The sequence below is a fragment of the Neofelis nebulosa genome, chromosome 9 (assembly GCF_028018385.1).
Source record: "Neofelis nebulosa isolate mNeoNeb1 chromosome 9, mNeoNeb1.pri, whole genome shotgun sequence".
Lineage (NCBI taxonomy): Eukaryota > Metazoa > Chordata > Mammalia > Carnivora > Felidae > Neofelis > Neofelis nebulosa.
The window spans coordinates 91,909,514-91,924,995 of NC_080790.1; the positions used below are offsets into that span (position 1 = coordinate 91,909,514).

Sequence of the window (15,482 nt, forward strand, 5' to 3'; positions counted from 1 at the left end):
AAGTGCTTATTGAATCTTACTGTGTTACCTCTGTCTACATTGCTCTGCCTCAGGTATTTGTTTTTTTCCCCAGCTTCACTGAAGTCTCTGTTCAGAGGTCATCTGCTTTGACCCCTGTGTGTGGCCAACCTCCCCCTCTGTACCCCATCATACTGTGTTTTTCTTCATTGTATTTGTCACTGTTTGGCATCTACTTATTTACTAAAATAAACAGAGGGCAGGAAACTATTTTATTTATTGCTATCCTCTCAGGGCCATGGATAGTACCTGACACATGTATATGGTTTGTTATTAAATGCTCATGTGTGAAGGAATGTTAAATGAACTGTCTGATGTGCTAGCTGCTTGCCATATGTAGCTATTTAAATTAAATGGACTAATGTTAAAAATTCAGTTCCTCATTTGCACTATGTAGGGAGTGTGAGGGATTTGGGGGCTCATGAAGAAAAAAGATACAACTGAGGGAGCAGTGGCACACATGAGCTTTATTGGGTGACACTTGGACAGGTCCGCATATGGGAGCAGGAGAGGGGTCCACAGTCCAGAAGGGGAGGGGAGTCAAGGGGGAAGGAGAGGGGCCACCTGTATCTCAGTAAGTCTCTGTGTCAGAGAGCCCCAGGGGCAGCAGTAGCAGGTAAGGGCCTTAAAACTTCAAGCCTGTCTTATCAATGGGTAATTGCCCTCCACGAGCTTTCATAGAGTATGGAAGGCAGGTGACTCCAAATGGCTAAAAGTTTGCTTGTTTGGCTGTTTTAAAGATAATTGAGTATGTAAAAGTTAGAGTTTGGTGCTGGTGGGCCTTTTGAACTAAAGGTCTCAGCCTGCAGTAAAGAAATAAACAACAAAGAGCCAATATACAGAGGCCATCTTTGGCTCATTTGTATAACATGCTGGCCCCATTTCAGGTGCTCAGCTGCCACATGTGGCTAGTAGCTGCTGTATTTCTATCATGACAGTTCTGTTAGCTGGCACTGCTCAAGGAGTTTAAGTTTAGGCTGTTGTTTCTAAAACTTGACCATAGAACTTTCCATCAGAGGCTGTGTCTCATGATCAGCCAGGGGGATGTTGATGTTGATGGACTTCTTTCACCTGGTAGGGAGTTGGACAAGGTTGGTGGTATCCAACTCCCCAGTTGCACATCGGGAACAACTGGGGAGTGTGAAAACAGAAAAAGGGTTCCCAGGCCCCTGTTGGTCCTGCCCAATCAGAATTTCTGGGCTTTATTTAAAGTTGCCCTAGTCATCTGGTGTAGGCCCTCCAGCGACCGGCCAGCTTTGGAAGCCCAGGACTGGGTGGCCTCTGAATTTTCTTTAGCTTTTTAGACTGTGATTGTAAGAAGACAGTAGCTAGAACTCTGGCAAGGATGGACTTCCAATTTCTGGCTGCCTTTTTAGCTGTAAGCACCTGCTTTCAGTCCTGGCTGGACTTTTTGTTCTGGAGATCAGTGAGCTTTTTACTATTATGTGAAGGGGCAACCAGATATTCAAGCAGGGACTCAAGATCTCTGAATTGGGTTACTAAATTAAGATTAAAATAAATGTAAACTATGGTGTGGTAAAGGAGAGTTTAGAGTCTGAGACAAATGAGAAGGATGTGTTTTATGTAGAATCATGTTAGGTAAGGAAAAGGTAAAGTAGCAGTTTGGCCACAGTGTCACCATTTTTGTTAATGACAGCTCTGTGGTGAAAGATTGCACAATGCAGCTTGCTGTGGGGCTGACTGCACCTTTAGCAGGGGTGGTGAGGGGTGATTACATTGGCCTCCTTGTAAGGACAGGACCTCCTTGTTGGACCTTACCTGAATGCTGTATGCAGTGCAGCCACACACGTTCACCACACACCTTTGCATTTGTCTCTCTTGGGATTCTTTTAGAAGAATCACACAAAGTTATTTCTGTTATTTGGACTTGTAAATAGCCCTGCTTTACCATACAGAAACATTGTTATTTCCTGTGTGTTGAAAGACTTTAGGCCACTTAAAGAAAATCACTTTGAGTTACAGTGTCCTGGCCTCAGAGTGGCACTTTGCATAGTTTGGGTCATTGACTTTTTTTTAAAACAAGATATAATTCACATACTGTGAAATTCACCCATTTTAAAATGTCCAGATCAGAGGTTTTTAGTATATTCAGAGTTTTGCAACAGTCACCACAGCCTTAAGTTTAGAACATTTTCATCACTGTTAACATTTTAAAAAATTGAGGTGAAATTAATATAACATGAAAATAACCACTTTAGAGTGTACAGTGATACTTAGTGTTGGGCAACACTTTGTAGTTTCAAAACTTTTTCATCACCCCATAAAAACATGTTGTACCCATTCAGTAATCACTCATTTCCCCCTCTCACCCAAATGCCCATGAGTGGATAAACAAATTGTGTTACAGGCATACCTCTGAGATAATGTGTGTTCTGTTCCAGACCATTTTTACCTCAATAAAGTGGGTCAGGTGAATTGTTTGGTCTCCCAGTGCATATAAAAATTATGTTTACACTGTAGTCTATTAAATGTGCAATAGCATTATGTATAGAAAAACAATGTACATACCTTAATTTTAAATACTGCCTAAAAATGCTAACCAGCATCTGAGCTTTCAGTGAGTCATAATCATTTTGCTGATGGAAGGTCTTGCCTCGATGTTGATGGCTGCTGATGATCAGGATGGTGGTTGCTGGAGGCTGGGTGGCTGTGGCAATTTCTTCAAATAAAGCAATGAAGTTTTGATGCGTCAATTCACTCTTCCGTTCACAAATGATTTCTCTGTAACAGGTGATGCTGTTCAATAGCATTTACCCACAGTAGAACTTCTTTCAAAATTGGAATCAATCCCCTCAAACCCTGCTGCTGCTTTATCAACTAAGTTTATGTAATATTCTAAATCCTTTGTTGTCATTCCAACAATCTTCACAAAGTCTTCTCCAGGAGTAGATGCCATCTCAAGAAACCACTCTTTGCTCATCTGTAAGAGGCAGCTCCTAATCCATTTAAGTTTTATCACGAGATTGCAGCAATTCAATCACAATTTCAGGCTCCACTTCTGATGGTTCTCTTGCTGTTTCCACCACATCTGCAGTTATCTCCCACTGAAGTCTTGAACCTTTAACTTGTAAAAAATGCAATATCTGTGAAGCACAGTAAAAGAGACATACCTGTATATACTTGCAATCGAATATTGTTGAGCCATAAAAAAGAATGAAGTAGTGATAACATACTGCAACCTGGATGAATCTCAAAACATATGCTGAGCGAAAGAAGCCATTTGTGAAAGGTCACATTTTTATATGATTCCATATATATGAAACGTTTAGAATAGGCAAAACACTGTTAAGTTGTGCAGAGTTTTCAAACCCCAGCTCCGAGGGCTCCAGGTCTGGGCATCTTCTCCCTGTTCACTTGTCCTTGGCAGGCAGCATTGTTAATGGTGACTACAGCCTTACATTCAGATCTAGCCCTCCATTGTGCTCTTCCAGTTCTGGCAGTGGGCTGTGGGCCCACTTGTCTCTCTCTGCTTTCTTTTCTCTTTGGAAAGCAGAGAGGTACATAGTTCTACCTGACTACCCACGTGAAGCCCATTGTATGGGACATTCTTATTGTCACTGTTTTTATCATTACTCTTTTTATGGCCCTTATTCCTTCCCTTGCTGCAGATCTCTCAGATTGCCTTAGCCAGCTGTCATGTCAGGTCATAGCTGATCTGTGCCATATGTGCATGTTCATGCACTGTATTCTTGTACCCTTGACTGGTGTCAGTCACATTAGAAGACTCTGTGGCCTAGGGTTTGGAGACAGGGCTGAGAGGGAGAAATTGGCCTGAATTTTCCCTTTCTGGCTACCTGTCCCCTTCTAGGAGCTTGGGCACCCTTGGCCTCTCCCAGCCGGGTTCTGTGGGAGGGACTGCCTTCTTTCCCAGCTAGCAAAAGGGTAATGACTGATGACCTGGCCTGGGGTGGGGGTTGGGCTCTGAGTCCTGTGTGAGTGAAGAGAAGGAAGTTAGGAACAAAATTCATTTTTGGAAGGTTATTAGAAGGAAGGTAAACACAGACTAGAGTTCTCATTAGCAAAGGAGGAAATGTCAAAGGCCAAAAGAAGTGCTTAGTGCTGCCCCCTATGCTGTCCTCTGGAGGAGAAAGGACAAGAAGAAATCAGGCCACACCTTCCATTCTGCTTGGAAAGGGCCTCAGCTCAGCATCCTGGCTCGTCATTTACAAATTCTACTTTCTACATTGCTGCAGGACACAGTGTAATAAGGATTTGCTCTCTTCCAGTTTCCGGTAACTTGTTCCTGACATCCTTCTGAGCCCTTACCAGCAGTGCCTTCACTGTCCGTGTTTCTGCTAACAGTCTGTTCCCAACAATTTAATCATTCCCTGTGATGATGTACATTTTCTCTGCCATGCTCCTCGCTGCTTTCTGAGCCCTTGCTAGCAGAGTCCTTAACATCCATTTTTCTACCATGTCTGTTCAAGGAAATACGGACTTTTCCTGTCCTGCTTCTCAAAATGTTTCCCTCTATCTACTGCCCAATTACAAAGCTATTTCCACATGTTTAGGTATTTGTTACAGCAGTCCCCCACTTCCAGGCAACAAAAGTAGTTTAATTAGAAAACTGTGTTAGTTTTCTATGGCTGTTATGGCGGATGACCACACACTTAGTGGCTTAAACAACACAAATGGATTAACTTGTGGTTCTGGATGTCAGCAGTGCTGGACAGGTCTCACTGTGCTAAAATCAAGGTGTCAGCAAGGCTGTATTCCTTTCCGGAGGCTCTAGGGAGACTGTTCTCTTGCCCATTCAGATTGTTGGTGGAAACACTCTTCAGTTATGCTGTCCATGGTTCTGCAAGGTGACACTATGAAAGCTTTTCACTCTCCTCTTTTGTCTTTCTTTCCCTTTGTCTTTCATTTCTACCCAATAGAAACAGATGCTTTATTTTCTTCCATATTCATTTATTAAAATCATGCATGTTCAAATTGAGCAAGACTTTGAGGTTATCCTGCCCCAAACCCCATTTCATAGTGGGGAACTTAAGGACTTTGGGTGAAGAACCTTGCCTGAAGTGGAGTTGCTGACTATTGGGAAAGTTAGGACTTTCCCTGAAGCCCCCACATTTCTATGCTCTACCTGGATCAGGTTTATACAGTGGAAGCCTAGCTTGTCAGAAGTCAAACAAAACTTTGTCCTTAAATGAAGTGTTTGTTAAGTGTGAATCTGGATTTTTTTCTTTAAGTCAACTTTTTTTTTTTTTTTTTTTTTTTTGGACAGAAAAAGATTCTCTGCCTTAGGAGCTCATGATTTTATTTACTTTAAGTTAATCTTGATGTATTTAATAAATTTTCATTTACAGCAAATAATGATCCTATAAAGTTTATTTAGTTGCAAGAGGCTAAATGTTCTCTTGTTTAGCAGATGAGCAATGGTGTATGTGAGATCATTTGAGAGTTATTTTAGTTACCATTGGTCATTTGTCCAAAAAAGTCACACAGGATTCCAAAGACATCTTCTAGATCTTTGTAAGGCTTTAGTAAAGATGACTTGGAATTGTGATCGTATAGATTCTTTTTAAGTAACTGTCAGTATCTGTCAGACTTCTACCAGGTAGAGAGCTGGGATGTGCTTTTGAGTTCTTAAAAGTGTGATTGGAAAAATGATTGGAGAGTTGGTCACTCAGGAAGTTGTCCTGTGTTCTTTTTGCTTCATGAATTTGTTTCTCTTGTATCTACAAAATCTGGGAATCTTAAGGTTGCTGCTTTGAATCTATGTGCCTGGAAATAGTGGCTTTTGGGAAGCATGTGTCTTCTCTATAGACGAGTGTGTCTCCATTACCTCCTTGTACCTCTTTTCTCCCATTTTTGTGTTTATCAGTTCTTTGATTTGCCCTCTTTGAGACTCTACTAGAGGATTGAAGGTGCAACCTATCATACTGTCTGGCAAGTAACTGGCAAGTAAGAGTTTCCCACACCGCCGTCCTAAAGTGTCATTGCAAGCCACAGAGGTTGGCAGCCTTGGGGTGAATCTAGGCTAGAGGCCTGCTCCTGCTTGATGGGCTTTAAGACCAGCCTAGCTTGTCTTGGCTGAGCCTCTGCTAATTGCCTTTGTATATTCCATCTCTGTCAGCTCCTTTAGTGGCCGTGTGTTCCGAGTGACCTTCTTGATGCTGGCTGTCTCCCTCACAGTTCCCCTGCTTGGAGCCTTGTTGCTGCTGGATTCTCCCATAGACCCACAGCCTCTCAGGTGAGCTTCCCTGGCCATTCTTGGGAGGGCTTGCATGGCAGATAAAGTAGGCTGGGATAGTATCTAGGATAATAAACCAATTTGGTTTGAAAGGTAAGTTACTGGGGGGGGGGGGGAGGCACAGAGAGAGAGAGAGAGAGAGAGAGAGAGAGAGAGAGACTTGTGATTTCTTTACTGCCTGTGCTTTGTGTGGATTCAGGTGTACCACAATATATGCATGGTATTGTCCACGATACTCTTTCAAAAACAAAACTATACAAACCAAATGCAAAACCCAGAAAAAATCCCGAATATGAATCCCGAATATGTGTTAGAGATAATTAAAACTTGAATTCATTTGAAGTGCCAAAAGCACACACAAAGGTTGTTACCTTGTTTAAAATTTATAAGTAACTGATTTTTATTTTAATTTTTTTAATGTTTATTATTTTGAGAGAGAGAGAGACAGAGACAGAGACAGAGCATGAGCAGGGGAGGGGCAGAGAAAGAGGGAGACACAGAATCCAAAGCTCCTGGCTCCAAGCTGTCAGCACAGAACCTGATGCGGGGCTCGAACCCACAAACTGTGAGTTCATGACCTGAGCCGAAGTCGGACGTTTAACCAACTGAGCCACCCAGGTGCCCATATAAGTAACTGATTTTTTTTTTTTTTAACTTGTGATTAGTGTTCTATTTTTCCTAAATTACCTTTCATTGGTGGGCATCTATGAGTAATGTAGTCCATTATAACTTGAAAAAAATAGTATACACCTAGGGGCCCCATGAAATGTATTCACACTTGTAATTATAATAGTGCAGAGCCAGGCTCTTACTGGTGGGATGATTTATGACGTTGATGTTGAGGGTTGTGCAGTCTGGTTCAGTAAGTAAATTCCCCTTTTCTTCTGAAACTGCCCAGAGGTGATGCTTTCTGAAGTTTATTTTAAGTAAGTTAGTCCATGTAAGGCTTTAAAAACTTCAGACCAGAACTATGTCCCCATTATAGAGTGAATATAACATATACAATGGAATTATGTGTTGATGTTTTATAAATAAAAAGGCATTATATTGGACTCAATTTACTGAGAAAGAATTTGGCACCTACAGTGCTTTAATTAGGTACCCAGCTGGATTCAAGGATATAAAAAGGACACAGTTCTGACCTTAGATTTACATCTGTATACAAGAGTCTACTTTTTGTTGTTGGATTTAGAATTAGTAAAGGCACAAAGTGCTGTTAAAATATAAGATTGAGATTGGGTGAAGGCCTGGGCATTCTAGACTCATGAGATTGCTAGCTTATAATTCCTGGTGTGTCAGTGGACCCTTGCATGCGGCTTTTTGGCTGAGCAGGACCCAAGTGCATACTGGGTGTCCTCTCTGAGGGGGTCTCCCAGGACACATGGTGGAGGAAGGAGGCTCTCTTTGCTAACCCCTCTCAACATGTAGAAGGATGTAGCTCAACCCACCCCAAATAGAAACTGACCTGGGGCTTTCTAGGTAATCTAGTTGTTTAAGGTGGGAGTGTGAACCGTGTCCACAGCCGGGGATCAAAACCTTGGCTGGGGAGCTAACCTTAGAGAAGAGCAGGAGAGTGGAAAGAGCAGGCAAAGATGGAGCTTCGGTAACTAGAGGCCTTTGATCTCAGTAGAGGTGAATTTGTGCGAGGAAAGAGTAAAGAAATTCAAAGGAAAGATAGGTGTTTGCTCCTGACCAGAAACTGAAAGGAAACATGGCCCACTAAGGATTTGAAGTTGTACAAAGCAAGTTCTGTCTGTGGAGTAGATGAGCCTGATGAGGAGGAAAGGGAGGAGAAACTCAGTGAAACCAGAATGGCTGACAGGGATCTCTCCCATGCTCAGACTTTAGGAATGACTTGCTCAAAAACTGGAAGGAGTGGCCCCAAAATGCAGAACAAAAGCAGAAGACTGGCGAAGGTGTAAGAATAGGAATGAGCTGAGGTTTGAGAGAAAATGCTAGCGACGACAGCAAAAAAGTCTTCTTTCAAACTCTATTCAGAGCAAAAAGAGCAAGGAAGGGGGAAACCCACTCTCTGGAGCAAGTAAGTGGTTGCAGTATTGATGATGATGGAAAAGCAGAGCTACCAGCTTCTGCTCCGCTTCTGTTATCTCCACGAGCCAAGGAGTATGGGACATGGCAGGGAATGGGGTCAGGCCAAGCCAACTGGCCAGGTGGGAGGGCAGCTGATGGAGGTGCCTCAGAGAGTCTACCTCTAGTTTACATGACATCCTGTGAGACCTTACACCACACTTAGAAATCTCTGAGAAATCAAAGAGAAAAATGAAGAGGGGTGCAGATCCCTCCAGAATGGATTATATGAAGTTGGTTTCAGTTCTAAGCAGCAGTCACCAGGAAGATTGCAGGGCTTTGTCAAAAACCTGCCATGCAAGGTGACTTTCTTTCATTCCTTGTTTGGCAGATTGGAGGACCATCGTAGACACAGCATGTATGACATCCTGATTTCTGGAGGATGTTGGTCAGTTCTTTCAGGATACATTTAACACATGGATTTAATGGGACTTGATACGAGTTAGCAGGACCTAGTAGGAATTAACAGGGAGTTAATAAGAGTTGATAAGTTCACAGGCTTTAACAAGGTTCCATGTGGCCTGGCTGGCCATAGAGCACTGATTTGGGCTTTCTGGGGCCATTCTTCCTTGATGCTTCTGCTCAGGCTACAGGAGTGGGAGCCCTTTCTTACCCATCCTTTACATTTTCTCATTTAAGTTTCTTTGTGTCTGCCAATCGAGATAATACTCAGACTTCTTGTTGGCAGGGACAGTGCACGATATACTGATTAGGTTGATGCTATATATATTTCTTAAGGACTTCCTTTGTGTAAGGAATTAGGCAAAGTCCAAGGACTGGGCGGTAGGGGGTGGCTGAGTATCTGGTGTGCTGTCCTCTATCTCTGGCTGTATGTGCTTGTTCAGTCTTCACGCACACCTCAGGAGGTCTGACCTTCCCAAGGTCAGAATTTGAACCCAGCCGTGTCCATCTCTGTAGCCTAGGCTCTTCTCACCAAAGTATGCAGGTTGCAGCCCTGCTCTCTTCCTTTGGAAATAAAACTCCTAGTTACACAGAGTGTTTTTTTAAAGCAGGTAGAAAGCCATAATTGGGAGGCAGGGTATAGTGAAGGTGTGGGATGGGGGGGAGGGGTAGAGTTTAATTCAGAGGAAATTGTACAGTGTCTTGAGTACACACCTGACTCAGAGGAGGCAGTAGGAAGTGAAGTGCTCTGCCGGGAAGGAAGGGTTTGGGCAAGGTGGGGAAATTTCTCCATCATTCCATAGCCTCAGCCACCACTCCCTCTTAGTTCTTGCACTCTGCTGGACTGGCTGGGAAACTGCCCTGCTTGAGGGCAAGGTAGGGAAGGAATTGGGAGATATTCTCCCTCTCCGCTCCATTCTTCCCTTCCTCTCCCCACTCCTCCCTCCCACAGTGTTCATTAGGAGCCTCCTGTATGCCAGGTGCTTGAGATTCGGCAGTGAAAAATAGAAACACATCTCTGATCTCACGGGCCATGTGTTCTACTGGGGATAGACAGACAATAAATGTAACAGAGAACTGAGAAGCTGATAAATACTATGGAAAAAATAGAGTTGGGTAGGTAGGGGCTAGGCTTTTGGGGGAGTATTAGGTATGGAATGTTATATTGGGTGTTAACAGCAGGCCTCACTGAGAAGGTGAGGGTGGAGCACAGATTTAAGGATTTAAGGTGGGAGGTGCCTGTTACGGTCAGGGGGAGAGGAGTGGAGAGAGGTAACTGTGGGTGTGCTGGGAAGGGCGTCCCTGCAAGGCTGTAGGCTCTGGGTGAGATGGGGCTGTTGCAGGGCTGTGAGAGCCAAACGCTGTGATCTGACTGTGTCTCACAAAGTGCATGGTGCTGCTGGGTTGAGGATATACTGTAGAGAACAAGGGAGGAAGTGGGAATGGGAAGATGGTGGCCTGGACCAGGGTGGGTAGCAGATGACATGGGGAGAAGGGCTTTAAACTGTGTCTGTTTTCTGTAGGTGTCACCAGCATGATTTGATGGCTCGGAAGAAGTAGGTGTATTTGTGTGTAGATGGGAAGGACTAGTGGAGAGGGAAGATCTCTGGAGCTGAAGTCTGTTGTCAGGGGAAGGGTCCAGGGCCTAGCAAAAGCTGGCTTCAGAGAAAAGCCAGGCTGAGCCCTGACAGGGACAGGTAGGAGGTAGAGTGCACCTGTGCTGAACGATGGGCTGGTACAGCCAAACTCCTCTTATTTCTTGTGTCTTCTCCTTGAAGCAGAAAGCAACTCTATCAGCTGTGAAATGTCAGCACCACTCTCCTCTGCCTTAGTTGGCCTTTAATGACTGGGCAGACTGGGCAGACTGGGCAGCCACTGGGAAAATAAATGCCAGGGTGTGTGAATCAGAGGGTGTGAAGAGGTCTAACTTGCCTGAAGGTCTGGGATAGGAGCTTGTGTAGTTGGAGGCCCCAAGTTGTCTTAAGTGATTAGCAAAGTTCTTGCATTAGGCATAATCATATTTTAATTTTTCTGTATGGTGACCTTTTCTGATATCCTAGAATGTTTTTTTTCCCTTGACCTTTGTGTTTCTGGCAACTGAGGATATTATTGCAACATGCCCTCTTTGTCAAAAACCGGGGAATAATGCATGAAGGTCCCCGGTTAACACTTTCTTCATGTATTTCTTATAGACAAATCCCTATAATTGCATTATTTTACAGCTTCAAAGAACCCCCTCTCTTGCTTGGTGTTCTGCAACCAAATATGAAGTTACGACAGGCGGAAAGGCTATTTGAAAATCAACTTATTGGGCCAGAGTCCATAGCAAATATTGGGGGTAAGTAGTAAACCCCTGGAACGTCAAGGCTCTATGAGGGGGGTTCTGCCAGAGCAGCTGCGATGCATCTGCTCCTGTGTGTGGGGGGATTCTGGACGTCTTCCTCAGTTGCAGAGGCGCTGTGCTTGTCGAGCAGACACCCCTCAGCTCTCTGAGTTACAGACCATTTCAGTGCTGTGTGGTTTTGAGTTCATGTCTGTGGAGTAGTTTTTTTTTGCTCAAAGTGTCGGGCTTAAAGGAAAGATGATGACCTTGATGTTAGCTCATTTATCAGAGTTCGATAGGTATTACTTGATAGGACATTGCTTCTTCATTCAGTTTGTCTTTGTACAGATTTCATTTTTGAAAAGAGTACAAATGATTCTCTGTATTTCCACTGTTGTTTTGTTTGTTTTTGTTTGAGGCTGACTTTGGTGGGTATGTTTAAGGGTAACTTAACTGTGTGCTAACAATTAGATGTGGCTCTGGTTCTGATTCTTGAATCTCTAGCCACAAGGCACTTTCTGCCTTTTAGGATGAAGATTAAGATCAGGAATCAAAAGACACGGTTAATGAGAAGTTAAAGAACTTAAAATGGGATGAGGATTTCTGAGCTGCTTAATGCGGCAGGCCACTCCTCGTTCCGAAGGATGGTGTGTTTCCGTGAAGTGGTGGTGGACTTGTGTGTCCTGTGTGCTGCTGGATGTGGGACCCAAATCTGATGCATTCTGTGACTATTGGTTTGTTTGGCTGGCTGAGTCAAACTTGTAAGAGGGATAGGCACTTCATGATAGAACCTCATGTTTCTCTTTAAAAGACATTGATATTTATTAATACATTTCTCAGATTTTGTGTTTTTTGGTGAAAAACCAAATATTGATATTTACAACTGGAACTTCAGGGAGTTACAGTGATCTTTTTCGTTATCTTTCAACGAGAATGCTTTTCTTAGTCCCTCCCTTTTGTCTTAGACTCACCCCTCATTGCACCTTGCCACCAGGGCTTGCTTTTTTTCCTTAAAGGCCCTGGTTATTCTCCTTGTGACATTTCTGGTTAGGCAGAGTGGGGGCCTGTTAACTTGCCTGCAGCTGTAACCACACGGAGGCCCCCAGGGAGCCCCTGCTTCCAGCTTCATTTGGAAGCTGTCCCTGGGGATTGGCTGGCATGTTGCTGGCAGCAGAAGGAGGCACTAGCCTCGGGACGGTGCCAGAGAAGAGTAATCACCAATTAACATGCTTTCATTTTTCTAAATAGATTTTTTTTTTAGAGCATTTTAGATTCATAGCAAAATTGAGGGGATGGTACAGAGATTTAGCATATTCCCCTACCCCCCCACCGCATATAGACAGCCTCCTTCATTATCAACACCCTGTACCAGAGTGGCTCATGTGTTACAGTTCATGAACCTATACTGACACGTCATTATGACCTGGAGTCCATAGTATACCTTAGGGTTCACCCTTGGTATTGTACATTCTATAGGTTTGGACAAATGTGTAATAAAGTGTATCCACCATTATAATATCATACAGAGTAGTTTCACTGCTCTACAAATCCTCAGAATTCCTCTGTGCTCTACCTTTTCATCCCTCCCCACCCTGCAACCTTGGGTACCTTTTTACTCTCTATATTTTTGCCTTTTCCAGAATGTCATATAATTGGAATCATGTAGCATGTAGCTTTTTCAAATTGGCTTCTTTCACTTAGTAATTTGTGTTTAAGTTTCCTCCACGTCTTTTCATGGCTTCATAGCTCATTCCTTTTTATTGATGAGTAATACTCCATGTGTGAGTGTACCAGAGTTTATCCATTTACCTACTGAAGGACATCTTGGTTGCTTCCAAATTTTGTCAATTGTGAATAAGGCTGCTGTAAACATCCATGTGCAGGTTTTTATTTGGACTTATGTTTTCAACTCATTTGGGTAGGTACCATGGAGCGCAATTTCTGGATTGTAAAAATATGTTTAGTTTTATAAGAAACCGTGAAACTGTCTTCCAAAATGGCTGTACCATTTTGCATTCTGACCAGCAGTGAATGAGGATCCTTGTTGCTCTATATCTTCACCAACATTTGGTGTTGTCTGTGTTTTAGATTTTTGGCCATTCTAATAGGTGTATAGTGGTATTTCATTGTTTTAATTTGCAGTTCCCAAATGGACATATGATGTTGAGCATCTTTTCATACACTGATTTTCCATTTGCATACCTTCTCTGGTGAGGTATCTAAGGCTTTTGGCCATTTGAAAAATTGGTATATTCATTTTCTTATTGTTGATTTTAAGAGTTCTTTGTATATTTTGGGTAACAGTCCTTTATCGAATGTATATTTTGCAATATTTTTTCCCAGTCCATGGCTTGTTTTCTAAATCCCTTGACAGTGTCTTTCACAAAGCAGAAATTTTTAGTTCTAATGAAGTCCAACTTATTAGTTATGTTTTCATTGATTGTGCCTTTTCTGTTGTATCAAAAAAATAATTACCACACCCAAAGTCACCTAAATTTTCTCCTATGTGATCCTCTAGGAGTTTTATACTTTTACATTTTACGTTCAGGTCTGTGATCCATTTTGACTTTACTGTTGTGAAGGGTGTAACGTCTGTGTTTAGATTCATTTTTTGCATGTGGATGTCCAGATGTTTCAGCACCATTGTGGGAACTATGATCTTTGCTCCATTGTATTGCAATATATTATATAAGATTGCATTGTGAAAGATCAGTTGACTGTATTTATGTGGCTCTATTTCTGAATTCTGTTACATCAAACAATTTGTCTAATTCTTTTTGCCATTACCACAATGTCTTGGTTATTGTAGCATTATAATAAGTCTTGAAGTCAGGTAGGGTCAGTCGTCTGATGTTGTTCTTCAATATTGTGTTGGCCATTCTGGATCTTTTCCTTCTCCTTAGAATCAGTTTTAGGATATCTACAAATAACTTGCTAGGATTTTGCTTGGGATTGTTTTGAATCTGTAAATCAAGTTGGGCAGAACTGACCTTTTCACAATTTTGAATCTTCCTGTTCATGAACATGGAATATCTTTCCATTTATTTGTTTTTTTTTTTTTATTTCTTTCATCAGAGTTTTGTAGTTTTCCTCATATAGATCTTGTGCATATTTTGCTATATTGAGACCTAAATATTTTATTCTCTTGGGTGCTGATGTAAATGCTATTCTGTTTTTAATTTTAAATTCCACTTGTTCATTTCTGGTATATAGGAAAGTCATTGACTTTTAAATATAACCCTTGAATCCTGAAACCTTGCTATAATCACTTATTCTATGAGTTTGTTGTTGTTGTTGATTCTTTGGGATTCTCTACATAGACGATCATATCATCTATGAACAAAGATGGATTTATTTCTTCTCAGTGTACCTTTTAATTCCATCTCTTTTTGCATTAGCAAGGACTTCTGGTACAGTATTGTGAAGGAGTTGTGAGGTGGGGATATTCTTGCTTTGTTCCTTAATCTTAGCGGGAAAGCTTACAAGTTTGTTGCCAAGAATTAGGATGTGTTAGCTGTAGGTTTTTTGTAGATGTGCTTTATCAAGTTGAAGTGCCATTCTATTCGTAATTTGCTGAAAATTTTTATCATGAACAGATGTTGGATTTTTGTCAAATGCTCTTCTGCATGTGTCAATATGATCATGTGATTTTTCTTTAACCTGTTGATACTGTGGATTACTTAATTGATTTTCAAATGCTGAACCAGCCTTGCATACCTGGGATAAATCCCACTTGATTGGGGTGTATGATTCTTTTCATATATTATTGGATTTGACTTGTTAATATTTTGTTGAGGGTTTTTGCATTTGTCTTCATGAGAGATCTTGGTCTGTAGTTTTTGATAATGACTAGTTTTGTCATTAGGATAATGCTGGCTTCATAGAATGAGTTAGGAAGTATTCCCTCTGCTTTTATTTTCTGGAAGAGATTGTAGAGAACTGGTGTTATTTCTTCCTTATAAATGTTTGGAAGAATTCATTAATGAGAGGCTTGTGCTTTCTGTTTTGGAAAGTTATAGTTATTGATTCATTGCTTCCATGGATATAGGCCTATTCAAATAGTCTGTTTTTTCTTGTGTTTTGGCTGATTGTGTTTTTCAGGGAATTGGTTTATTTTATCTAGGTTGTCGAATTTGTGAGCATAGAGTTGTTATGATATTCCTTTATTATCCTTTTATGTCCATGGGGTCTATTGGGATATTCCCTTTTTCATTTCTGATGTTGGTAATTTGTATCTTCTCTCTTTTTTCTTAGCCTGGCTAGAGGATTGTCATTTATTGATCTTTTCAAAGAACCATCGTTTGGTTTTGCTGATTTCTCTTTTGGTTTCCTGTTTCCAGTTTCATATTAATGATATCAGTCTCCTCTTATCCTTTCTTTCTCTGCTTACCTTGGGTTTACTTGGCTCTTCTTTTTCTTTTTTAGTTTCCTAAGATG

At 41.7% G+C, this 15,482-nt stretch overlaps 1 protein-coding gene across 1 annotated transcript in view; it reads left to right on the forward strand.

The window, feature by feature from the left end:
- The window catches only part of APMAP (adipocyte plasma membrane associated protein), a 35,994-nt gene that overhangs the window by 5,060 nt on the left and 15,452 nt on the right, over window positions 1-15,482 (forward strand). The window contains exons 2-3 of the mRNA XM_058684686.1: window positions 6,116-6,232; window positions 10,945-11,060. Coding sequence (XP_058540669.1) covers window positions 6,116-6,232; window positions 10,945-11,060 — 233 coding nt within the window. The remainder of the gene's footprint in view (window positions 1-6,115; window positions 6,233-10,944; window positions 11,061-15,482) is intronic.